This window comes from Emys orbicularis, chromosome 20, assembly GCF_028017835.1.
Source record: "Emys orbicularis isolate rEmyOrb1 chromosome 20, rEmyOrb1.hap1, whole genome shotgun sequence".
In the NCBI taxonomy this organism is placed as follows: Eukaryota; Metazoa; Chordata; order Testudines; family Emydidae; genus Emys; species Emys orbicularis.
The window spans coordinates 16,704,839-16,729,847 of NC_088702.1; the positions used below are offsets into that span (position 1 = coordinate 16,704,839).

Below are 25,009 nucleotides of genomic sequence, written 5' to 3' on the forward strand. Positions count from 1 at the left end.
AGGGTAGAGCTCATCCTGACTCTGCTTACAGGAGTAACGAGAAAGGGAGGAGCTCGCTGGGAAACACTGGGGGATAAATGGGGTGGATGGAATGGTGTAAAATGGACAATAATTCAGTTAAATAATTGTTTGTCCAGAGAACATATTTGGATGTGTCCCTCCTCAGTGGCCGTGGAGGAATAGAATTAATGGCCTGTTGCAAATGGGGGCCATAGGGGTGGTGTATACGGGGCATGGGGTGTTTTGCTGGGAATGTGTACAATACCAGGGGGCACAATTACACCAGCACATGCCCAAGTTACACACATCTACACACTGCCATCGGGACTTTGGTGCACGAATGGATCTGTGGAACTCATTGGCGTGAATAATCTAACCAGTGCCTACCACCTGATTTGTTACCAAGCGGTCAAGCTGGTTTGGACAATACCCCATTTCTCTGTGAATATCTGGTGGACTCATAATATGGACAAGAGCCCATGAACACTGCAGAGGCAGCTCGATGCAACTGCCAACAACTGGACACATTTAAAATATATTCTCCAGAATGGTGTGAAAAGGATTTTAGCCCTGTCAGAGGAGGAGAAGGAGTGTTTCTGGGGGTGGCCCGGATGTTGGACTATATTACAATGGTCAGGGCTCACAGTATTACTGTGGATTATCCTGGCTATTGGCCTGTTATTAAGTATACTATTCCCAGACACCATCCGATGGTCCAGGGACATCTACACCGAACACATCATCAGCCACCAACAGTACCCTGAGCCCGAGCGACATCGTGCATCGACTACGAGAAAGGGACCAAAAGACTTTGTCCATTGGACCATATGAACTGGAACCATAAACTCCCTGAATGTCAAATCTCACCAAATGAGGGTCAATCCATCCTCCTCATCATATCCACTCATTATAAACCACACCCGAATGTAGCCATTCTATGAACAACAAACCCTCATCTCTCAATGTCTGTACTTTGACCTGTTAACCTTTTACCCCCAATCGGGGATATTGCAGTTTACGTTTTCCTTATGCCACCTGATATTAAACTGAACTTCGCACCCCTTGATAAGCTGTACGTTATTCCCTGATAACCAAAACCTTCTACGCTTAAACTCTGTACCGTTTTTTTTTTAATTTAAACATCATCTTAATATAATCTTGCAATGTATACTGCAGTGGTGCAGGGGGACAACCACTGATTGTCACATATGAGTAATGTAAGAGGCCCTCCACCGAAGCGTAACAGATAACCCAGACCCAACCTGCTCGGGCGCATCACTATGGGGAGTCTGACACACTGATTGGAATATACTCGCAGTACGTCCGTACGAGGGAAGGTGCAGGGCACTATACTGCCCATGGGGCAGTGGGGCAAACAGAGCACTGACACATTGCATCTTGATACCTGGCGCTATCAGGAAATTTGCCACCATATGTCCGATGCTTTTCCCGGGACCCCTGGGAAGGTGGGTCCCGGAAGAAAAGAAAGAAAAGAGGTGGAGTGTTAGGAGTATTCGTGTCAATGTAGGATCCAGGCCTGTAGTTTCGCCTGAGATAGGACTTTGAGTTCTGCTTGCCTGGTGGGTTTTGGATATAAAGGCGAGTCTCATCTTACGCTGGGGTTACGTTCTGCTGTCAGCACGTAAAGCGAAAATCGCGTATAGTCAAAATTACATTGAGTGTAATGGCAGGCGGAATCGCCCGCACTACAGGTACAGTATTTAAATAATTATTTTTCTCTTTTTTTTTTGTTCTTTTTGGTTTTTGCCAACCGCGCAAAGCTGAATTTGCGCATGTTAAATGCACATAAGATGAGACTCGCCTGTAGCTACAGTTCTAGTAATATGTGTGAACAAAGCCAGACACTGTAAATGTTGCTTTTGCCTAAACCCGATGGGTTTGTTAGTATAATGGGAATGGATAAGAGCAGTTCAAGTGTTACTGGGCATGGTGGGACTGTATAGACGAGCGCACACTTGAAGACTTATCTCAAGGTGAGGTCAAACAACCAGTTAGGAGGGGCAAGGGGGGCTGGGGTGGGAGGCATAAGAAACACTAAAAGGCAGAGAAAGGCCTGGCCTTGGCCAGAGCACAACCTCACTCCTTACCCCTCCCAGGGGGCACCAAAGGGGTGGGACGAAGACCCCAACTCATGACCAGTGGCGTAGCCAGGTTCTAAGAGCAGGGGGAGCAAACATTAAAAAGGCGCCCCCCTTTGGCTCCTCCTCTGGCCATGCCCCCATGGCTCCTCCTCCAGCTGCTCTGCCCCCCCACGATGGCTCCTCCGGCCGTGCCGCGCCGCCCCCCCCCCCCCATGGCTCCTCCAGCCACGCTGCGGCTATGCTGCGCCCCACCTTCAAGCCTGGGGTGTGGCAGCCCCCCCAGTTCCAGCCTCGTGTGTGTGCAGGGAACAGAGGTGATTACAGCCTAGATCGGGGTTACAGGGCCCGGCTCTGCTCCCACTCCCACACCAGACCCCGGGCACCCGACACAGCTGGGAAGGGGTGCAGGGACCTGCCAGGGACAGGCAGCCCGGAGTCATGAACTGCTGGGACAGTGCAGGGCCCTTGGAGGGTTAAAGGCACCAGCTCCTCCCAGGTCCAAAGGTTGCTGTGCCTGGCAGGGCCTCCAAAGGGTGAATGGCACTGGCCCTGCGCGAGTCCAAAGGTTGCTGAAGGGGGAGCAGAGTGCCTGGACCTGTCACACAACTCCACAGAGGGCTCCCACCAAGGCACGGGACTGTTCTCCCGGCTGCAGACACCAGCACAGGCCCTTGAGTCGTTCCGGGAACACACCAAGGAATCAGCTCAACTGGTGCCAAGGTGCAGCTGGCTCTGGGGTGGGACAGCCAAGTAATAGCCTTACCCCGCTCCCTGCAGAGCTGAGCCTCCCATTGCCAGGCTGAGGCGCTGGAGACGCCTGACTTTCAGGAGAGAGGACCCCCACACCGCTCCCTGCAGCACAGCTCCCCTAGTAGCGCATAGGGACCAACACTGACGCCGGGAGGTCTGTCTCTGTCCCTGCCCTGCCATGGCGCGTGAATACTTCACCCACAAGGGGGTACTGTTCCCATGCCTGGATTACTCCCCCGAGGAGCTGAGCTACGTGGAGAACGAATTCCAGGTGCGGGACGACGACATCTTCAACATCGCCTACCCCAAGTCAGGTAGGGGAGAGCGGGTGTGTGTGTGTGTAGGGGGCTCCTGACACACACACGGACATTAGATGGAAACACCAAACCCGTCACATGACCTGATTTCCTAGATGCCAGACCCCAGGCACACACACACGCCCAGACCAGAGTGAGACAAAGCAGGCTGCTTCCTGGGGCCCAACTCGCCCACCTGGTGCTAGGCTGGCTCTCTGCAGACACACTCTGATCACAGGCTTTCTCCAGAGCCACCGGCAGGGCCAGGAGACCCCTGGCACAGCAAAATGAGAGCTTCTGATTTTAGCACTGTCAATGCACCTCAGCTGATGGGGGCTGGGAGCCAGGACTCCTGGGTTCTCTCCCCGGCTCTGGGTGCAGAGCGGGACCTAGCAGGTTGAGGGCTTGTTTCAGGCCCATTAACCCTTTCACCCCCAGGCACTAACTGGATGCTGGAAATCCTGAGTCTGATCCGTTGTGACGGGGACCCCGGCTGGGTGCGCAGCGTGCTGAACTGGGAGCGGGCGCCCTGGGTGGAGAGCCAGCTGGGACTGGAGGCTGCCCTGAAATACCCCCCGCCCCGGCTGCTCTGCTCCCACCTCCCCGTCCAGCTCTTCCCCAAGTCCCTGCAGGGCTCCAAGGCCAAGGTGAGAGGCGGGAGAGCAGGGGCTGTGGGTCGGGATTGAGGGGCACCGACAGGGCTGTGCGTCGGGAGGGGGGTGAATCCAGGGCTGCTGCTGGGTGTGAGTTACAGCAATGTGGGTGTGCGGAAGAGCAGTGTGACGAACTGGGACTGTTCTTACTGTGGTCTGTGAGTGCTGACAGGGGAGTGTGGCTAGGATGGTCTGCCTTGGGGGATGGGAGAATGACTGACTGAAAATACCTGAGCCTGTAACATGAGAACCCAGGAGGGGGCTGGGGCGAGGTGACACCTTTGCCCGGGAAACTGAACAAAGGTGGGAGGGGTCGCTGAAGGCAGAGTCTGGGAAGCTGGCTGGTGAGGTGGCTGGAGGCAGGGAGGGCTCTGACCTCTGGAGGGGGGCTGGGGTGCCTGAGGACCCCAAGATGGACCTAACTGAGGGGTATCCTGTTGTCTGTGCCTGCAAGACCTGTCTCGGACTGTATTCCCGTCGTCTAAATAAACCTTCTGCTTTACTGGCTGGCTGAGAGTCATGGTGAATCGCAGGAAGCCGGGGGTGCAGGGCCCTGAGTTCCCCCATACTCCGTGACAACTGGTGGCAGCGGCGGGATCTACTGCACCCCGTGGACGGCGCTTCCTGCAGTAAGTGACTGGGGAGAAGTAAAACGAAGGGGGATTGACGGGGACCCGGCGTGCTGAGGAGTCAGAGAGAGACGGTTATCACCCCTGGGAGTGTGTGACCAGCGAGAAGGACTTTTGCAGTAACAGGGTCCCCCGGGGGATCGCAGCGAGTGGTCCCGGGGCGGAGGAGTCTGCAGCTCGACCCTGGCAGAGAGGTGGTGACCTCGAGAAGGGCTGGCACACTAGGGGTCTCCCTGGAGACTGTGGGGAGCAGTGAGCACACAGGCCTGTGAGTGGCCAGCAGGAGGATGTATGCCAAGCGGCTTAAGAGCGACCTGGTGGAGCTGTGCAAGCAGAGGGGGGTGCGCATTGGGAGGCTCACCAAAGAACAGCTCATTGCCCAGCTGGAGAAGGGAGATCGCGCGAATGAACTGATCCCTGTCTCTGAGGGAAGCAGCCTGGCAGATGCAGCGCAGGCCCCAGTGTCTGTCCCAGCTGGGAGTGGTCAGCCGGCTGCTGAGGGCTTCCCGAGACCCCTCCTTCCTACGCCCAGGGGAAGGGTGGGGAGAAGCCCAGCAAATACCGAGGGCGCCGTGACCCCCCCGGCCAGCAGGGGATCCTCCCGGCAACGCTCGCCGGTCAGCAGGGGATCCTCCCGGCCACGCGCGCCATCCGTGGAGCGGAATGGGCTGGAATGGGAGAAAGAGCTAAAACTGAGAGAGCTGGAGGACCGTGAACACCAGAGACAGCATGAAGAGAAACTGAGGCAGCATGAACGGGAGGAGAAAGAGAAACTGAGGCAGCATGAACGGGAGGAGAATGAGAGACAAAGGCAGCATGAAGAGAGAGAGAGGCTGAGGCATCATGAACTGGAACTGGCGAGGCTGAAGGGCCGCGAGCCCCCAGCTGCGGTGAGTGAGGGGGGACCCAGGACTGCACGGAGCTTTGATAAGTGCATCCTGGCCCCACGTAAGGAGGGGGAGGACATGGATGACTTCCTGGATGCCTTTGAGACGGCCTGCGAGCTGCACCAGGTTGATCCTGCGGACAGACTCCGGGTTCTCACCCCCTTACTGGACCCCAAAGCCGTGGCATTGTACCGCCAACTGGAAGAGGCGGAGAAAGGGAACTACGAACTATTCAAAAAGGCCCTGCTACGTGAGTTTGGGCTGACTTCTGAGATGTACCGGGAAAGGTTCCGGAGTCAGGATAAAACCCCTGAGATCTCATATCTGCAACTAGCCGTCCGCATGGAAGGATACGCCAGCAAGTGGGCTGATGGGGCCCAGACAAAGGAGGACCTGGTTAAACTGCTGGTATTGGAGCAACTGTATGAGCGGTGCCCATCCAACCTGAGGCTGTGGTTGAGGGACAAAAAAACAGAGAACCCGCGACATGCCGGCCGGCTGGCCGATGAGTTTGTGAAGAGCCGGTCAGGGGCTGGCAGGGAGGAGTCCCAAAGGAGCAGGCCCGCTGCGATGCAGAGAGAGAGTCACCCGGGTACCTCCCAAAAGGGGAATGTGGGGAATCCCCTCCCATGGGGAATGCCCAGTGTCAGGGACAACCGACCGGCTCGAGGGGACACATGGGGCATGGTCTGCTATCACTGTGACCAGAGAGGTCACATACGGGCCCAGTGCCCCAGGCTCAGGGACAGACTGAGCAGACCAAACCCACAGAGGGTTGACTGGGTAGAGACCCAGCCAGGCGAGAGGCAGCACTCCCAGGGAAGGGGGGCTGGCAGAGTACCACCTGCTAAGGAGGGAGGAGAGCTCCAGGCCAGCTCCTCTGGGGGGCTGGATGCTCCAGACTCAGGGTTTTTGGTTTATACGGTGGGCGCGGGGCAGTCCCTCCGGAGAGAGTACCTTGTACCCCTGGAGGTGGATGGGAGGAAGGTCGATGGATACTGGGATACGGGCGCAGAGGTGACACTGGTCCGGCCCGAGGTGGTGGCCTCAGATCGGATGGTGCCCAACACCTTCCTGACTCTGACGGGGGTGGGTGGGACCCCATTCAAGGTACCTGTGGCGAGGGTACGCCTGAAGTGGGGGCCCAAGGAGGGCCCCAAGGACGTGGGGGTACACCCGTATTTGCCCACTGAGGTGTTGATGGGGGGGGACCTGGAGGACTGGCCAAGCAACCCCCAGAATGCACTGGTTGTGACCCGCAGTCAGAGCCGGCGAGGGGCACTGCGCCCTGGCCTTGGGGAGGGTGCCTTGCCCGAGGCGCAGGACCCTAACCTGGTGGGGAGGGAACACCCAGGGACACGGCTCAGGGAGGCTGCGGCTTCAGACCCAGCCGGCGAGAGAGAGCAGGTGGCCATCCCTGTCCCAGCTGCTGAGTTCCAGGCCGAGGTGCAGAAAGATCCCTCCTTACGGAAGATAAGGGACCTGGCCGACCTCGGTGCGGTACAGACCATGGGGAGAGGCGGCCGGAAAAGGTTCCTGTGGGAGAAGGGGTTCCTGTACCGAGAATGGGCTCCCCCAGGGAAAATGGAGTCAGGGGGGATCAGGAGGTAGCTGGTGGTACCCCAGAAGTATCGCCGCCAGCTGCTGTACCGGGCCCATGACATCCCCCTCTCAGGGCACCAGGGAACCTGGCGTACCCAGCAGAGGCTGCTACGGAGCTTTTACTGGCCTGGGGCCTTTGTTACTGTCCGGCAGTACTGCCGATCCTGTGACCCCTGTCAGAGGGGGAGGAAGGCCCGGGACAAGGGGAAAACGGCTTTAGGACCCTTGCCCAGCATAGAGGAGCCTTTCCAGAGGGTGGCCAAGGTTAAAAGGGGGGCTCTGAACCAAGAGAGCCCGAAGCACAGACCTCCAGACTGGAGCGCTGGGAGGAGACCCCAGCCCAGTTGGAACCCCAGGGGCATTGGGGTGGGAAAAGGGCACAGGCCGCATAACCCTTCCCCCATGCGAACGGCGAATGCCCTCGAGCAACCCCGACCTAAGGGGGGGCGTGAAACTGGAGGGGCCTGGTGTAATTCTCACCAAGGAATGGGAGGGATGCGGGGGCATCCATGGGAACGGGGGTAGGTTCGAACTTCCCCGGGTCACTGGCTGAAGTGACCCCGCTCAGTTCGGTCTCGAAGGGGGGAGATGTGACGAACTGGGACTGTTCTTACTGTGGTCTGTGAGTGCTGACAGGGGAGTGTGGCTAGGATGGTCTGCCTTGGGGGATGGGAGAATGACTGACTGAAAATACCTGAGCCTGTAACATGAGAACCCAGGAGGGGGCTGGGGCGAGGTGACACCTTTGCCCGGGAAACTGAACAAAGGTGGGAGGGGTCGCTGAAGGCAGAGTCTGGGAAGCTGGCTGGTGAGGTGGCTGGAGGCAGGGAGGGCTCTGACCTCTGGAGGGGGGCTGGGGTGCCTGAGGACCCCAAGATGGACCTAACTGAGGGGTATCCTGTTGTCTGTGCCTGCAAGACCTGTCTCGGACTGTATTCCCGTCGTCTAAATAAACCTTCTGCTTTACTGGCTGGCTGAGAGTCATGGTGAATCGCAGGAAGCCGGGGGTGCAGGGCCCTGAGTTCCCCCATACTCCGTGACAAGCAGCCAGCGGGGTGCGGCGAATCCTTCTCCCTCCAGAGAGGGTGGGGAGGTGACAGCCCGGGGTGGGTGGCTAATCCCTGGGTTCATTTGTCATCCCCCTTCCCCGATTGGTAGTGACCCCCCTCCCTTCCCCCCAGATCATCTACACCCTGCGCTGCCCCAAGGACGTCCTGGTCTCGCTGTACCACTTCTCCAAGCTGCTGCTCCTGTTCAAGGACCCTGGCTCACTGGACTCCTTCCTCGAGGACTTCCTGAGTGGGAACGGTGAGCAGCACCCCGGGGCCACTCTGGAGCCGGACGCCTCGGTTCCAAGCAAGTCACAAGTGCTTTGAGTTTGTGCCTCCCCAGCCGTTTGCCCAGGACCCGGCACAGCTCAGAGCCCTCCTCCCCAAACAGCCGCAGCACAACCAGGGATCTGTAAACACCACTGACATCCAGCCCACCCCTCCTCCCGGTGCCAGGATAGAACCCAGGTGTCCCAGGCTCCTGCAGTCCCCAGCAGACCAGGGTGGAGGGGCCGGGTGGTGCCAGCTCTGGGGTCACCGTGCCGCTCTCCCCTGCACAGTGCCCTACGGCTCCTGGTTCGACCACGTCACCGGCTGGATGGGGCTGATGGGCAACGAGAACTTCTTCTCCATCACCTACGAGGAGCTGCAGCAGGTAGGGAAACCCTGCCCTTAGGTCACGCCCACACATAACTCCACCCCCTGGGGCCACCCCCACATGTAACCCCGCCCCTGAGACCTCATCCACACATAACTCCACCCCCTGGTGACACCCACACATAGCCCCGCCCCGGAGACCCCATCCACATACGTAGCCCCGCCCCCTGCGGACACACCTACACTTAACCACGTCCCTGTGGCTATGCCCACATATAATCCTGCCCCCTGGGGCCACGCCCACATATAACCTAGCTCCTTGTGAGCCAAACCCACACTTAACCCCGCCCGAGGCAGCCGGTGTAGCTTTTGGCCAAGGCCCTCTGCCCTCAGAGGCGTCTGTTTGTCTAGACCCAGTGGGGAGCAGAACCTTCTGTGTGGGGAAACTGAGGCACACCAGATCCCACCCTTCACAGCAGCGGGTGTCTCCCTCAGGATCCGTGGGGCAGCGTGCGGAGAATCTGCCACTTCCTGGGGAAGGAGCTGAGTGAGGAGCAAGTGGCCGCGGTGGTGGAGAACGCCTCCTTCCAGAGCATGAAGGGGAACAAAATGTCCAACTACTCGCAGCAGAGAGACGAGTTCATGGACCACCAGAACGGGGAGTTCCTGAGGAAAGGTGAGTCCAGGTTGGGGGCTGCAGGTCAGGATTAAGGGGCACTGGCAGAGCTGCGTGAGGCAGGGCTGGGAGAGTCGGGGCTGCAGGTCCGGAGTGAGGGGCATGGGCAGAGCTTGCGGGGGCAGGGCTGGGGAGCAGGGGCTGTGGGTCGGGAGTGAGGGACACCTTAGACCAGGGGTAGGCAACCTTTCAGAAGTGGTGTGCCGAATCTTCATTTATTCACTCTAATTTAAGGTTTCGCGTGCCAGTCATACATTTAAACATTTTTAGAAGGTCTCTTTCTATAACTAAACTATTGTATGTAAAGTAAACAAGGTTTTCAAAATGTTTAAGAAGCGTCATTTAAAATTAAATTAAAATTCTGATCGTACGCCACCAGCCTGCTCAGCTCGCTGCCAGCCTGGGGTTCTGTTCACCTAGGCCGGCAGCGGGCTGAGCAGGGCCTATGGCCGGGACCCCAGACCTGGGGTGGGGGTGTTTCAGGGGTTAGGGCAGAGGGCTGGGGGAGGGGGTTCAGGGCAGAAGGCTGGGGTGTGTGGGGGGGTTCAGGGATCAGGGCAGAGGGCTGGGGGTGTGTGGGGGGTGTAGGGCAGAAGACTGTGTGTGGGGGGGTTCAAGGGTCAGGGCAGAGGGCTGGAGGTGTGGGGGGGTGTGGGGGGTGCAGGGGAGAGGGCTGGGGTGTGTGTGGGGTGCAGGGCAGAAGGCTGGGGTGCTCGGCTCATGGGGGTGCTCCCAGCCCCCTGCCCTGAGCGGCTCAAGGCAGGGGTCTGGAAGGGATATGCCCTTTTCCACCCCCTTCTCCCAGGCTCCGTCCCTACCTCTCTCTGCGTCCTCTACGGAGCTGTGTGCACGCTGCCCGGTCTTCCCCCTCCCCCTTGCTAGGGCCATCAGCTGATTGGCGCAGGGACGGAGAGGAGGAGGGGCAGGAAAGCACCACGCTGGGGGAAGAAGCGGGGGAGGGGGGAAGCTTGGCTGCTGCAGAACCAAGCTTCTGCCTTCTGCCCCCGCAGGGGAGAGCGGTGGGCGGGGGGGCTGAGTGGAGCTGGGGGCCGGGACCACGGCAGGGAGCTGCGTGCCACTCAAAATCGGCTCGCATGCCATGTTTGGCACGCGTGCCGTAGGTTGCCGACCCCTGCCTTAGACAATGTCCCCTGTGGTTTGCAGGGATCTGCGGTGACTGGAGGAACCATCTCTCGGAGGCACAGAGGCAACGATTCGACACTGTTTACCGGGAGCGGATTCAGGGTCTGGGCATGACCTTCCCCTGGGACTGACGGCCCCGTGCCCGCCACATCTGCACCCGCAATACACCGGCCCTGTGCCACCCACGTGCTACTTTTCAGAGTAGCAGCCGTGTTAGTCTGTATCCGCAAAAATAACAGGAGTACTTGTGGCACCTTAGAGACTAACAAGCTTATGCTCGAATAAATTTGTTAGTCTCTAAGGTGCCACAAGTACTCCTGTTATTTCCACGTGCTACTGCTCTTCCTGTGCCCTGGGAGATACCCCCTGAGGCCGCATCACTGGGCTGGGGTGTGTGACCAGCAGGGGGCAGCACCCACCCATGGGCACCCATGGGGCAGATCTACATTTTTACTAATACGTGTGAACAAAGGGTTAGGGTTACTAAGAACAGACAGACACTGTAAATGTTGCTTTTGCCTAAACTCTATGGGTTTGTTAGTATAATGGGAATAGAGAAGAGCAGTTCAAGTGTTACTGGGCATGGTGGGAATGTATAGGCGAGCGCACACTTGAAGACTGCCTCAGCTCCTTATCTCAAGGCGAGGTCAAGCAACCAGTTAGGAGGGGCAAGGGAGTCTGGGGGGCAGGCGTAAGAAACACTAAAAGGCAGAGAAAGGCCTGGCCGTGGCCAGAGCACAACTTTACTCCTTACCCCTCCCAGGAGGTACCAAAGGGGTGGGACGAAGACCCCAACTGACGACCCTCCAAAACAGAACATGACCATAGGTTGTCAGCAGGGGCGGCAGGTTTGTATCATTTTTGGTGGTGCCCAGAACAGGTCCAAGTCTCCCCCTCCACCACCTGCTTTGTCAGCCAATATACAGTAACTCTCACCTAAAGTGGTCCCGGTTAATGTTTTGTTACGTTGCTGATCAATTAGATCAGTTATTCTCAAACTTTTTTTGCGGAGCACTGGAAAATTGCTGAGGGTCTCGGTGGACCACATAATGATCTTTCCAAATGTTGTTTGTACCGTTAGCTAACTATTGTAAAGCACTTTGGATAAAAGCGCTATATTAAAAACTCTTAATACACCTCTACCCCCGATATAACGCTATCCTCGGGAGCCAAAAAATCTTACCGCGTTATAGGTGAAACCGTGTTATATTGAACTTGCGCTATATAAAAACCCTTAAAAATAATTAAAGTTTTATTGTTCTACATATAAAAGCACACAACTCATACTTTAATAGCAGTAGTCTTAACCTTTCTAAGGCGACGGATGTGCCCTCTCTCCCCTGCCGTGGCAGCCCCTGACCTGGGAAGGAGGAGGGGTCTCTCCCTCTCTCCCCCACCATAGCAGTCCCCACCCTGGGGCTGGGAAGGAGGGGGGGTCTCTCCCTGGCAGCCGCAGCCCTGGAGCTGGGGAAAGTCGTCTCTTTCTCTGGCCGCCGCAGCCCTGGATGACACAAATTCCCCCCCACCCCCTCTTCTCACCCCACTGCTCCCTCCCACCTACCCCCTCTTCCCCCCAAGGCCACCACCTCACCTTACATGTGCATCTTCTCTAGGGTGCAGGCACCTAATGGTGGAGCCACGCCTGCGCCTTCATTCTCTCGTGTGTGGCCACCCAGGCATGCACCTTAGAGGGAACTATCCACCGGCCACCTCAATGGAGCTCGGTCCATGGACCACAGTTTGAGAACCTCTGAATTAGAGCAGATGTTCGTTTAAAGTTGCGCAATGCTCCCTTATAACGTTGTTTGGTAGCTGCTTGCTTTGTCCACTGCTAGCAGGAAGAGCAGCCGTTGCAGCTGGCTAGTGGGGGCTTGGAACCAGGGTGGGCCAGCAGCCCCCCCATCAGCTCCCCTGAGTTCCCTGGGGGGCCCAGCAGCCTATCAATTGCTGGCAGTTCAGCTGCCCCTCCCCCCACTGCCGTGTGCTGCTTCTGCCCTCTGCCTTGCAGCTGCTCCCTGAGCCTCCAGCTTGCTGTGAGAGGGGTGCTGATGTCAGCATGTCCCCCTCCCCCCACCCCCATACCCCATCTCCATAGAGCGGGGGGAGAGGAGGACACGACAGGGCTCAGGACGGAGGGAGCTTGCTGGCAGCAGCTGCTGTCTCAACTTGCTGATCTATTTAAAAAGGCAATGTACTCAGAGTGGGGTCAGCGTACTTAAAGGGGCAATGTGTGTCTCTCTCTCTCTCACACACAGGGTGTGTATCTCTGTCTCTGTCTGCCACGCTGTCTCCCCTCCCTCCATTCCTGCTGCCTTGTAGAGTGTGAGGCTACATTAACAACAGCCGAGTGCTAGTTCATCATTTAACAGTAAGGCTCCCTGGGAAATATCCCACCCTCTGACTCCACCACCTCAATTAAGCTTCACAATCATCATTGCTGTGTATAGTATTAAATTGTTTTAAAATTTATACTGTTTATATATATGTGTGTGTGTGTGTGTGTGTATATATATATAATATAGTATTTTGTCTGGCAAAAAAAAAAATTCCCTGGAACCTAACCCCCCTATTTACATTAATTCTTATGGGGAAAGTGGATTAGCTTAACATCGTTTCACTTAAAGTCGCATTTTTCAGGAACAGAACTACAGCGTTAAGCGAGGAGTTACTGTATATTTTTTAAAATAATGGAAAAATGAGGGCTGTGGGGTGGGGCTGGTGATGAGGGGCTTGGGGTGTGGGAGGGGGCTCAGGACTAGGACAGAGGGTTGAGGTGCAGGGGGTGAGGGCTCTGGGGTGAGTCAGGGCTGGGGATGAGGAGTTTGGGGTGCAGACAGGCTGCCCGAGGGCAAGGGCCAGAGAGGAGGACTCCCCCCAGCCCTCTCCCCACCAGTACCAGTGAGCTCTGGGTGAGGGACCCCCCTTCCCCCCCTGCACCACACTCACCTCGCACCACTGTCAGTCCACGTGCTCCTAAGGCCCCTCTCAGGTCCAGGAAGCCCCCTCGCCTCCCCTGTGGTGGGTGCCGGGGGAGGGGAGCTGCCATCACGTGTGCGCCTCCTCCCCTGCTGCTGCCCCTCACTGTAGCCTCACTGGGGGTGGGGGTGGAGCTGCCCATTGCCCAACATGGAGCAGGAGCAGTGACTGCAGGGGGGGGGCCCAGTGCTGGTGGAGGGTCCCACTGGAAAAGGGAAGGGTCCGAGGCGGAAGGGCAGGGGAAGGGCAGCCTGCCCTGGCACTAGTGGATGGGAGGCACTAGGACCCTGCAGCAGCAGTTGATGCTGGCAGCCGAGGCAGCCGAGCTGCAAGGGAGAGGCAGGGACACTCAGGGGCCTGGGGGAGGTGCGCGGGGGCAGCAAGTGGGGACTGGGGCACACTTGGGGAAGATGCAGGGGGGGTGGGTGGCGGCAGGCCCCAAACATTCGTGGAGCCGGGCCCCCGGGCCCTGAATATTGCTGGAGCCCGGACACCACTGGCCCATACAACTCGCCACCCCTGGTTGTAAGGGGTGGGACTAGCGGCCTGCCCTGCAGGTATATTTGGGCTGCTAAGGAGGAGGTGGGAAATGGGGACTAGGGATCGGGGACACAGGCGAGGCTCTGCAGAGTCAGAGCTGGGAAGGGGGACACGGGGTAAAGGCTCTGTGGTGTCAGAGCTGGGAAGGGGGACACGGGGTACAGAGCACGGGGGAGCAGACACTATCGGCATGTAGAGCTCCCGATATGTGTGCTTGGAGCTAACCCCAATAACCGTTGCATTGCCTGCACTTCGGATTTCTGGGCTTCTGCTTTCTGTCTGCATGACAAGAACTGGGGGAGGGAGTGAAGGGATAACCCTCTAACATCCTGGTGCTGTGATTTGGATGCATCACACTGGACAGGTAAGTAGCAGCCAGGTAAGTCCCCCTCCCCAACAGTCCGCGCAGCTGCTTGGAGGGGGTCTGGTGAGCTCTCATGGTGGTAGTTGCGGGTCCATGCAAGCTGGGGTAATGGTCTTTTTGGATAAGTGGATACAGAAGAATTTGGGGTCAACCTGGGATGAGATTAAAAAGGAAATGGAGGCAGTGTTAGGGGACCGAGAGGGTTGGGGGGTGGCTGAGGATCCCACCCTCCTTGGTAAGTGGGTAGCGGAAGGAGGTCCATGCCCATGGGGACAGGATACCGTCCTTCAGGGAAAGGAGGCACTTCAGTGCATTTGTAAGAGGTTTGAACTAAAGGCAGCATTATGGGAAGCTGCCAGTAACCTTTCAAGTTTGGTGCTACTCCAGCAAAGGCAACTGGAGGATTGGAAATTAGCGTTAGGGGTGGGTAAAGGTGATTTGGCACTACAGGGTTTGGAGTCAGACACAGAGTTAAGAGGCAGGAGCTTGGACTTGGTCCTAAGGGAGTGAAGGAAAAAAGGTTTCAAAGTGAAAAATGGAGAGTGAGTGGAGTTGTTTGGAAACGCTTAACTGCAATGGATACTCCCGGGGGTAATTCTGCACAGGCACATATTTAATGAGGCCCGCCAATTTCTAATTTTTTGTGCAGAAAAAAGCTTCTGCCAATATGTGGTTGTAGTTCTGCCTTTTGCCCACCAGAGGGCGCTGTGCCACAATAAGCAGAAAATAACTTCTGCACTTCTGCCTTTTGCCCACCAGAGGGCGCCGGGTGATAGAACACAGCAGCAGCTCCCGGCCAGCTAGGGAAGAGAGAGAGCTGCCTAGTGGGGGAGGACAGACTGGGGCAGGAGCTCAATGGGAGTGGAGGCGCAGGGCCATGGGGATGGGGGAGGAGGGGCAGAGCTACATAGGGACAGGGGAGCGGCTGGGTGAGGGCACAGAGACACATGGGGACGGGGCAGATGTGCCTGACTGAATGGGAGAGGCTCGGGGTCAGCCTGGGCGGGAAATACGGTTCTGTATTGTAGTTTAAATGAATTATTACTCAGAGTTCTGTATGAATATGCCTAGAAAGGAATCTAGCTGTCAAAAAACATTTCCTGAATCTTTTTTGGTGTCTGTAGTGTGACAGACATACTTGCTGACAGGTATTTTGAAATAAATGACCAACAATAATTGAAACTGGTGTGATTATATTATGTTATTTTGACAAATAAAATATGCAGAATTTTGCAGAATATTAAAATATTGTGAGCAGAATTTTTAATTTTTTGGTGCAGAATTCCCCCATGAGTAAACGGAGAAGGGCACTCCTGGAATCCACTTGGGGTGCAAACAAAAGCAACAGACACTGGGGGAACAAATTCAGGGTTTGCAGGAGTGGGTAGCAACCCCCCCCTCTTTTCTCAGAGCAAGAATAAAAATCTAGGTGTAAGGAAGGGTTCCTAACTGTTTTAATTGTTAGCCTGTACTTTAAACTAACCTCAGGGGGTTAATTGGTTGCTTTCCACCCCACCCCCGTCTCTCCCACTTTTGGTTTTCTGAAGTTTTAATGGAGGGCACTTTGGATACTTAGTAAAAAGGTTTTTTGGAGGAAGCATGACAGAAGTCTTCTGGATTCCGTTGAAATTTAGAGAGTAAAAGACCCATGGGTGACACTGGAGACAAATGTTTTACTGCCTTTAAGAACAATTCAAGGTAAAGGAAGCACAGGGCGAGGCAGCTGTGTCCCAGGGTGTACTTGGTGGCTAAGTCCTTGCAGGCAAAATGTACCACCTTAATTGAATGCAGAAGTAAGTGATTGAAGATCACTTACAAGTAGCTTTTGCAGAAATTAAAAGAACAGAGTTTGGAGGGAAGTAAAGGGTTGGGAGTTGTGGAAATGCTGAAAGGTAACGGTTGTGTTGAAGATGTTAAAGAGTAACAGGTGTGGTGTTATAAGAAGGGAATTTGTGATTGGATGATAAAACCCAGTTATGCAAATGTAAATATACGTGCAACTCGGTACAGTCACATGGGGTGGAACCCTGGTAGTTAAACAAATTATACCAAGGGGTCAGGTGGCTACTACCACCACTATGTTTTTGTCCCCAGGAGCCTTTACAACTATTCTGAAGGAAAATGGGCCCTTTTCCCACAGGAATGGGTTGTAAATATAATTTAATCAAAATCCCTGAAGAATTCTAAGGGGTTTCCATTGAAACTTGACTGTCTCCAATTGTACAGGATGGGAATGTAATCTGGGTACAGTTGTGTAAAAATAATGAAAGCAGTGCGAGGGGTGTTGGGCAACAATTAATTGGTGTGTGTGTATGTTTGTAATTATGTGAGGTTATAAGGACCTAAACCAGCACTCATGGTTTGTAAAATCCTGTTTGTAGGTTTAAGATAAATTGGGTTGGTTTTGTTCTGTTAAATTAAAAACAAACAACCAACCAAACAAGGCCACTAAAACTCCATTTGAATCTCTCATTGCAACACTGACAGACCCTTGTGCCAGACACGGGCAGCTAGTGTGATGTGGTTTTGGTATTTAGCATTTAACCCTTTGGGTACTTCCATGTTTTTATAAAGTTGAATATTTTTTTAAAATAAGGACCAGAGAATGTGGCCCTGGCTGGGGCAGGCAGACCAAGGGAATGGGGAGAAATTCTGGATCCGTTTTTTGGTAATAAATAGCAGCAGCTAAGAACTGCAGGAGGGGAACAAAAAGTGAAAAGACAGACAGTGCCCTCTGGAGAAAAGGCCGGAGTGGAATGTACAAAAAAGCAATGTCAGAAACACTGAGCTTGAGGTGGCTCTGAGTAATCAGACTAAACCTTGGGAGAAATGCAGTGACTAACCCCGTACCAATGGAGAAGGTGTATAACTGGGGGGCGGGGTTAAGCAGGCTAAATATGGTAATTAAAAACAAATCTCATGTCAAAGGTCTCACGGTGCTGCTGTCTCTCAGCTATTACCTGTGAATAAACGTTTGGAACAATTCTTGCTGCTATTGACAGTTGTTGCTGTTGTAAACCCTGCCCAGACCCCGCGATGTGAAATGGCAAAAGGAGGAAACACGTGGACAGCGACACCCCCAAGTTGTGGTAATGAGGTGAATGAGGACGTTAAGGATTTGCCCATAGGAAGTTGCACCTCTGATCCCCCCCTGGGAATTTGGCAGTGTCAGTATGTGGTGTTCGTGTAAGGGGACTGTTGCCCCCTTACTAACATTCAGTGGGGGTGTTTTGGTTGGCTGCTCCCAGCACTAAAAGGGGAAGGGTCGATGGCAAATCAGGAGCCTGAGACTGACAGTCCCCGGGAACAATGGGGAGAGGCCAATGCTCCAGATCAGCCTGATTGACAGGGCGGGCAGGCTAATCAGAGGGTCAGGAGGCCAGGGGGGTCCCGTCCTCTGTGTGAACTGGAATGGCCTGAGTCAGACGGAGTGGGGCCGAGCTAAGGAGAGAGCAGGGGCCTGAGCTAAGTTGCTGGATGCAGGGCTGCAGCCCCAAAGCCAGAGCGCAGCCCAGAGAGAGCAGACCTGCCCTGGGAGGAGAGCTGCAGCAACCAGAGCCAGAGGGGCCAGAGAAGCAGCCCAGGGAGCTGGAGGCAGAGCAGCAGCAGCAGCCGTGCTGAGGCAGTGTGGAGCTGGAGCTGGAGCTGGGGCTGGAGCAGTCCGGAGCTGGGTGCGGTGAGCAGCTGGGGAGAGTGAGGGGGACCCTGGCAGTGGGCCCAGCACAGGGAGATACCTCAGCCAAGAGGCTCTGCAGGCCAGACTTGGAGGGGGATCGTAACCCTGACAGGGCGGGGGCGACGCTGGGAAAAAGGGTCCTGCCACCTAGAGCCTGAGAGCGTGTGGCCACCGCCAGAGCAAGTGTCCGACCCACAGCGTCCCTGCAGCACAGCCAGGGCCTGAGAAGGAGCCTGGGACCTACAAGGAACAGACTGTGACCTGCCCTGATGTTCCAGAGACACTGCTTGTGATATTCCCTGCCTCCGAGCAGGGTGATGTGTTTTCCTTTAACCTTTCCCATTTTTCCTTATTCTTTTTTAAAATTAATTGTTAACTAAACAACTTGTATTTGCTTTAAATTGTATGAAATGATCAGTGGGTCAGGGAGGTGCCCAGTGCAGAGACAGTACCCCGGAGTGGGGACACCCTAGCCCCTGTCCTGGGTGACCACAGCAGGGTTGGGGGTCGAGCCCCCCAGGAATCCTGGACCCAGCCTTGTCGGGGTTTACGAGGACTCTGCCAGACAGGAGAGTGGAAGGGGAGTCCTCAAGGGCAGGGAGGCCTCTGGGTAAAGGAAGTGGGAGCGAGGACTCGGATCCTTTCGCTCGCCCACTTCACTGGGGTAGTGCAGAAGCCAGGAAAGTTCCCCACAATAGCGGGACCATTCCCCCACTTACATAATGATTGAAAGGGGGGGGGGTCCCAACACAGTGAAAAATATCAAATTGATCAGGAAATATTGCATGGTATTCCCTAGGCTATGCCATGATCAATGACTGTGGGAAACCCAGTCATCTGAACATGTGGCTTGTCACAGAGGGCCCAAAAAACATATAACCCTCTGGGCTCCTGGGGTGTTTGGGTTATGGGGTCCCACAATTGGGGTAATCAGAATGGTACCTGCACAGAGGAAAATCCCTGGACGTGCAGTTGTTATGTACACATCACACCAGGCATAAAGTCTCCCCTGGGACACTGGGTCTATGAGAATTTAACCACTTTGCAGACTGTAACCCTACAGGGAATATGGACGCCAAGCTGGGAAAAACTGGATCTAAGCTGGCCACAGCCTGGAGCCGGAAATACCCCCCGATGGGCGAACGTGTGGGAGCCACGGTGGGAGCGGGTGCAACCAGCACTTTTCAACGTGTCTTCCCCGTCCATAACCCGGGTGGGCGGCACACTCCAGAGAACGGTGGGTGGACTGGGCAGGGCCAGCGCAAGCCATTAGGCGACCTAGGCAGTCGCCTAGGGCGCTACAATTTGGGGGGCAGCGACCGCGGCGGTATTTCGGCGGTGGGACCTTCCACTGCCTCTGTGGGGGGGCGGCATTTCGGGGCAGGACCTTCCGCCGCCTAGGGCGGCAGAAAAGCTGGCGGCGCTCCTGGGACCGGGTACACCCCAGCTGCAGCACATCCAGAGAAGGGTGGAAGCAGCAATTTCAGGGGTGGGTGAGGGGACACACATGGACTCGTCGCTAGAAAAGGGATTTGTGGGCAGCAGGAAACACGGGGTCGGGTGTATGGAATTTGGGGAACAGTTGGGTCACTAAGCAATTGATCAGCCAAAATGTAAAACTTCAACAACAAATCAATGAGCTCCTGGCGCCGCAACTGTCTGCGATTGCGACAGGCTGGGGAAGAGGGCGGCAGAGGTGAACCTGCAGCTAACCCAATGGCCAGGGGAGCTCGGGATGTGGGTGAGGGAGGGGGGACTTTTGAAGGCTAACCTGGGGGGAGGTGTGTCTGGGAACACAAAATGCTCAACTGTGGGGCTGGCAGCTGTGCAATAGTTACCCTGGTACCTTGGAATGGGGCAGCAACTAAGGTGGGTCCCCATGAGCCCTATGGGAGTAACGAGAAAGGGAGGAGCTCGCTGGGAAACACTGGGGAATAAATGGGATGGATGGAATGGTGTAAAATGGACAATAATTCAGTTAAATAATTGTTTGTCCAGAGAAAATATTTGGATGTGTCCCTCCTCAGTGGCCGTGGAGGAATAGAATTAATGGCCTGTTGCAAATGGGGGACATTGGGGTGGTATATACGGGGCATGGCTAGGGTGACCAGATGTCCCAATTTTATAGGGACAGTCCCAATTTTGGGGTCTTTTTCTTATATAGGCTCCTATTACCCCCCCACCCCCATCCCGATTTTTCACATTTGCTGTCTGGTCACCCTAGGCGTGGGGTGTTTTGCTGGGAATGTACACAATACCAGGGGGCACAATTACACCAGTTACACACATCTACATGCTGCCATCGGGACTTTGGTGCACGAATGGATCTGTGGAACTCATTGCTGCGAATAATCTAACCAGTGCCTACCACCTGATTCGTTACCAAGTGATCAAGCTGGTTTGGACAATACCCCATTTCTCTGTGAATATCTGGTGGACTCATAATATGGACAAGAGCCCATGAACACTGCAGAGGCAGCTCGATGCAACTGTCAACAACTGGACACATTTAAAATATATTCTCCAGAATGGTGTGAAAAGGATTTTAACCCTGTTAGAGGAGGAGGAGAAGGAGTGTTTCTGGGGGTGGCCCGGATGTTGGACTATATTACAATGGTCAGGGCTCACAATATTACTGTGGATTATGCTGGCTATTGGCCTGTTATTAAGTATAGTATTCTCAGACACCATCCAATGGTCCAAGGACATCTACACCGAACACATCACCGGCCACCAACAGTACCCTGAGCCGGAGCAACATCGTGCATCGACTATGAGAAAGGGACCGAGAGACTTTGTCCATTGAACCATATGAACTGGAACCATAAACTCACTGAACATCAAATTTCACCAAATGAGGGTCAATCCATCCTCCTCATCGTATCCACTGTGACAAAGTTCCTCCTCTACCTTGGTGGGTCCTGCGCTTATTGGCGGATTTGCTTGCTTCACAGATTCACCCTGTGGGTCAGGAAACAGTCCAGAGACCTTCCCCTCTGGTAGAAGCTATAGTCCAGGTCAATTCCTCCTATGTTTGATTAGGAGTTGGGAGGTATGGGGGGAATCCGGGCCCGGCCTCTACTCCGGGTTCCAGCCCAGGGCCCTGTGGACTGCAGCTGTTTAGAGTGCCTCCTGGTACAGTTGCACGACAGCTACAACTCCCTGGGCTACTTCCCCGTGGCCTCCTCCCAACACCTTCTTTGTCCTCACCACCGGACCTTCCTCCTGATGTCTGATAACGCTTGTACTTCTCAGTCCTCCACCAGTACGCCTACTCACTCTCGGCTTCTTGCACACCTCTTGCTCCCAGTTCCCCACACGCACTTCCTCTCCTCTGGCTCCCTGGCTCCCCCTGGCTTGACTGGAGTGAGCCCTTTTATAGCATCAGGTGCTTAACTGCCTCACCTGACTCTTAGCAGGTTAATTGGAGTCAGGTGGTCTATTAGCCTGGAGCAGCCCCTGCTCTGGTCACTCAGGGAACAGAAAACTACTTATCCAGTGGCCAGTATATCTCCCTTCTGCTACTCTGCTGTTCCCAACTGGTCTGGGTCTATCACACCACTCATTATACTCCACACCCGAACGTAGCCATTCTATGAACAACAAACCCTCATCTCTCAATGTCTGTACTTTGCCCTGTTAACCTTTTACCCCCAATTGGGGATATTGCAGTTTACATTTTCCTTATGCCACCTGATCTTAAACCGAACTTCGCCCCCCTTGATAAGCTGTACGTTATTCCCTGATAACACTGGTCTACAATTTTTGAGAAGTCGTCTGCTTCAGAGATAAAATGTGCTATTTATTATGTATTTTGATGTGCTGAATTCAAATATGACTATTAAAACAACTGATTGGCTACTGTTTCTAAGATATTTAAGTTTTTACATTTTATGTCTATGTATATTGTGTAGATAGTAGAGTTTTAATCATAAATTGTAAACCTAGGTCTTTTCATATGTTTATGGTTGCTTTACATGATAATATTTCACCTGTCCTGTTTATGTATGTAAATCAGCAAAAGGGTTATATAAATAAAATTTATTATGAAACAAAAGGCAAAAAACTATTCTGTACATAGTTTAGTCCCATTCAGTGTCTACTCGGCGCTTCTTTGCTTGTCTCTTGTATTCATTAAATGGAGCATCTCTTGTCACTGTCCAGCAATAGTCTGCAAGCATTGATGGGCTCCATTTGCCCTGATAGCGTTTCTCCATTGTTGCAATGTCCTGGTGAAATCGCTCGCCGTGCTCGTCGCTCACTGCTCTGCAGTTCGGTGGAAAAAAATCTAGATGAGAGTGCAAAAAATGTGGGGGTGGCTCAGGGGCAGGGTTACATGTGGGCATGGCTCAGGGGCGGGGTTACGTGTGGGGATGGCTCAGGGGCAGGGTTATATGTGGTGATGGCTCAGGGGCGGGGTTACATGTGGGGGTGGCTCAGGGGCAGGGTTACATGTGGGAATGGCTCTAGGGGCGGGGTTACATGTGGGGGTGGCTCAGGGGCAGGGTTACATGTGGGCATGGCTCAGGGGCGGGGCTATGTGTGGGTGTCACCAGGGGGTGGGGCTATTTGTGGGCGTGGCCCCAGGGGTGGAGTTATGTGTGGATGAGGTCTCAGGGGCGGGGCTATGTGTGGGCATGACCCCAGGGGTGTAGTTATGTGTGGGCGTGACCCAAGGGCGGAGTTTCCCTGCCTGCTGCAGCTCCTCGTAGGTGATGGAGAAGAAGTTCTCGTTGCCCGTCAGCCCCATCCAGCCGGTAACGTGGTCGAACCAGGAGCTGTAGGCCACTGTGCAGGAGAGAGCGGCACGGTGACCCCAGAGCTGCCCCCCCCGGCCCCTCCACCCACTGTTTAATTTATAATTAAAGTGGTGCCAGGGCTCAAGCAATTTTTTTACATTCATAACTGATGCAGCCAGCCCATGTATCTTTAGTGACATGTTGCAACCAAGGCTTTTGTATGCCTTGAGGAGGTTTTCCACCAACAACCTGTAGTTGTCTGCCTTGTTGTTTCCGAGAAAATGTATTGCCACTAACTGGAAGGCTTTCCATACCGTCTTTTCCTTGCCACGCAGTGCATGGTCAAATGCATCATCTCGAAGAAGTTCATGAATCTGAGGACCAACAAAGACACCTTCCTTTATCTTAGCTTCACTTAACCTGGGAAATTTTCCACGGAGGTACTTGAAAGCTGCTTGTGTTTTGTCAATGGCCTTGACAACGTTCTTCATCAGACCCAGCTTGATGTGTAAGGGTGGTAACAAAATCTTCCTTGATTCAACAAGTGGTGGATGCTGAACACTTTTCCTTCCAGGCTCTAATGACTGTCGGAGTGGCCAATCTTTCTTGATGTAGTGGGAATCTCTTGCATGACTATCCCATTCGCAGAGAAAACAGCAGTACTTTGTGTATCCAGTCTGCAGACCAAGCAAGAGAGCAACAACCTTCAGATCACCACAAAGCTGCCACAGATGTTGGTCATAGTTTATGCACCTCAAAAGTTGTTTCATGTTGTCATAGGTTTCCTTCATATGGACTGCATGACCAACTGGAATTGATGGCAAAACATTGCCATTATGCAGTAAAACAGCTTTAAGACTCATCTTCGATGAATCAATGAACAGTCTCCACTCATCTGGATCGTGAACGATGTTGAGGGCTGCCATCACACCATCGATGTTGTTGCAGGCTACAAGATCACCTTCCATGAAGAAGAATGGGACAAGATCCTTTTGACGGTCACAGAACATGGAAACCCTAACATCACCTGCCAGGAGATTCCACTGCTGTAGTCTGGAGCCCAACAGCTCTGCCTTACTCTTGGGTAGTTCCAAATCCCTGACAAGGTCATTCAGTTCACCTTGTGTTATGAGGTGTGGTTCAGAGGAGGAGGATGGGAGAAAATGTGGGTCCTGTGACATTGATGGTTCAGGACCAGAAGTTTCATCCTCTTCCTCTTCCTCGTCTGACTCAAGTGAGAATGATTCTGGTGCATTAGGAACCGGCAGTCCTTCTCCGTGGGGTACTGGGCGTACAGCTGATGGAATGTTTGGATAATGCACAGTCCACTTTTTCTTCTTTGACACACCTTTCCCAACTGGAGGCACCATGCAGAAGTAACAATTGCTGGTATGATCTGCTGACTCTCTCCAAATCATTGGCACTGCAAAAGGCATAGATTTCCTTTTCCTGTTCAACCACTGGCGAAGATTTGTTGCACAAGTGTTGCAGCATATGTGTGGAGCCCACCTCTTGTCCTGATCTCCAATTTTGCAGCCAAAATAAAGGTGATAGGCTTTCTTAACCATAGTGGTTATACTGCGCTTTTGTGATGCACAAGTCACTTCACCACAAACATAGCAGAAGTTATCTGCACTGTTCACACAAGTACAAGGTATCTCTGCTCACTTTGGCTAAACAGAAATGTGTCCCTTTGCAAAATCAAACACTGACAAATAAGAGAGCACGACACTGTATGATTTCTAGAGCTGATATAGGACAATTTGTTCAGCAGAGTGATGTAAGCTTCGTTATGATTGCATCATCCATGACTTCTAGGAATAACATGATGCAATTCATATCATGTATGACGCAATACCAGCTTCAGATTGCATCTTGCCTAAAAAGCAAGTACTGTCCAAACCCAGTCATAGATTTATTCATAGATCCAGTCAAAGATGTGTATTGGTCATTTCTGGTTTAAATTGAGATCCCTTCCCTTTATAACTCACTTATCCTCCGCCATTCCCAAGTCAAGGGTCGTATATACTGACCCAATAGCATATCTTGAAAACTAGAGCCAATCAACAATTTTAAGCATCATTTTCGTTCTCAGTGACCCAGAATTAGTAAAGTTTGACTACATTTATTTCAGAAGCATTTTGGCTGTAGAGCAGTGTAACCAAAACCTTCTACGCTTAAACTCTGTACATTTTTTTTTATTTAAACATCATCTTAATATAATCTTGCAATGTATACTGCAGTGGTGCAGGGGGACAACCACTGATTGTCACATATGAGTAATGTAAGAGGCCCTCCACCGAAGCGTAACAGATAACCCAGACCCAACC

General features: G+C 53.8%; 1 protein-coding gene across 1 annotated transcript; it reads left to right on the forward strand.

Moving 5' to 3' along the window:
* The first annotated feature begins 3,030 nt into the window (after positions 1 to 3,030).
* LOC135892774 (sulfotransferase 2B1-like) lies at positions 3,031 to 10,515 on the forward strand. The gene is made up of 6 exons (XM_065420570.1): positions 3,031 to 3,166; positions 3,587 to 3,795; positions 8,101 to 8,227; positions 8,529 to 8,623; positions 9,061 to 9,241; positions 10,406 to 10,515. The coding sequence occupies exons 1-6, from the start codon at positions 3,031 to 3,033 to the stop codon at positions 10,513 to 10,515; spliced, it is 858 nt and encodes a 285-aa protein (XP_065276642.1).
* Positions 10,516 to 25,009: the final 14,494 nt, after the last annotated feature.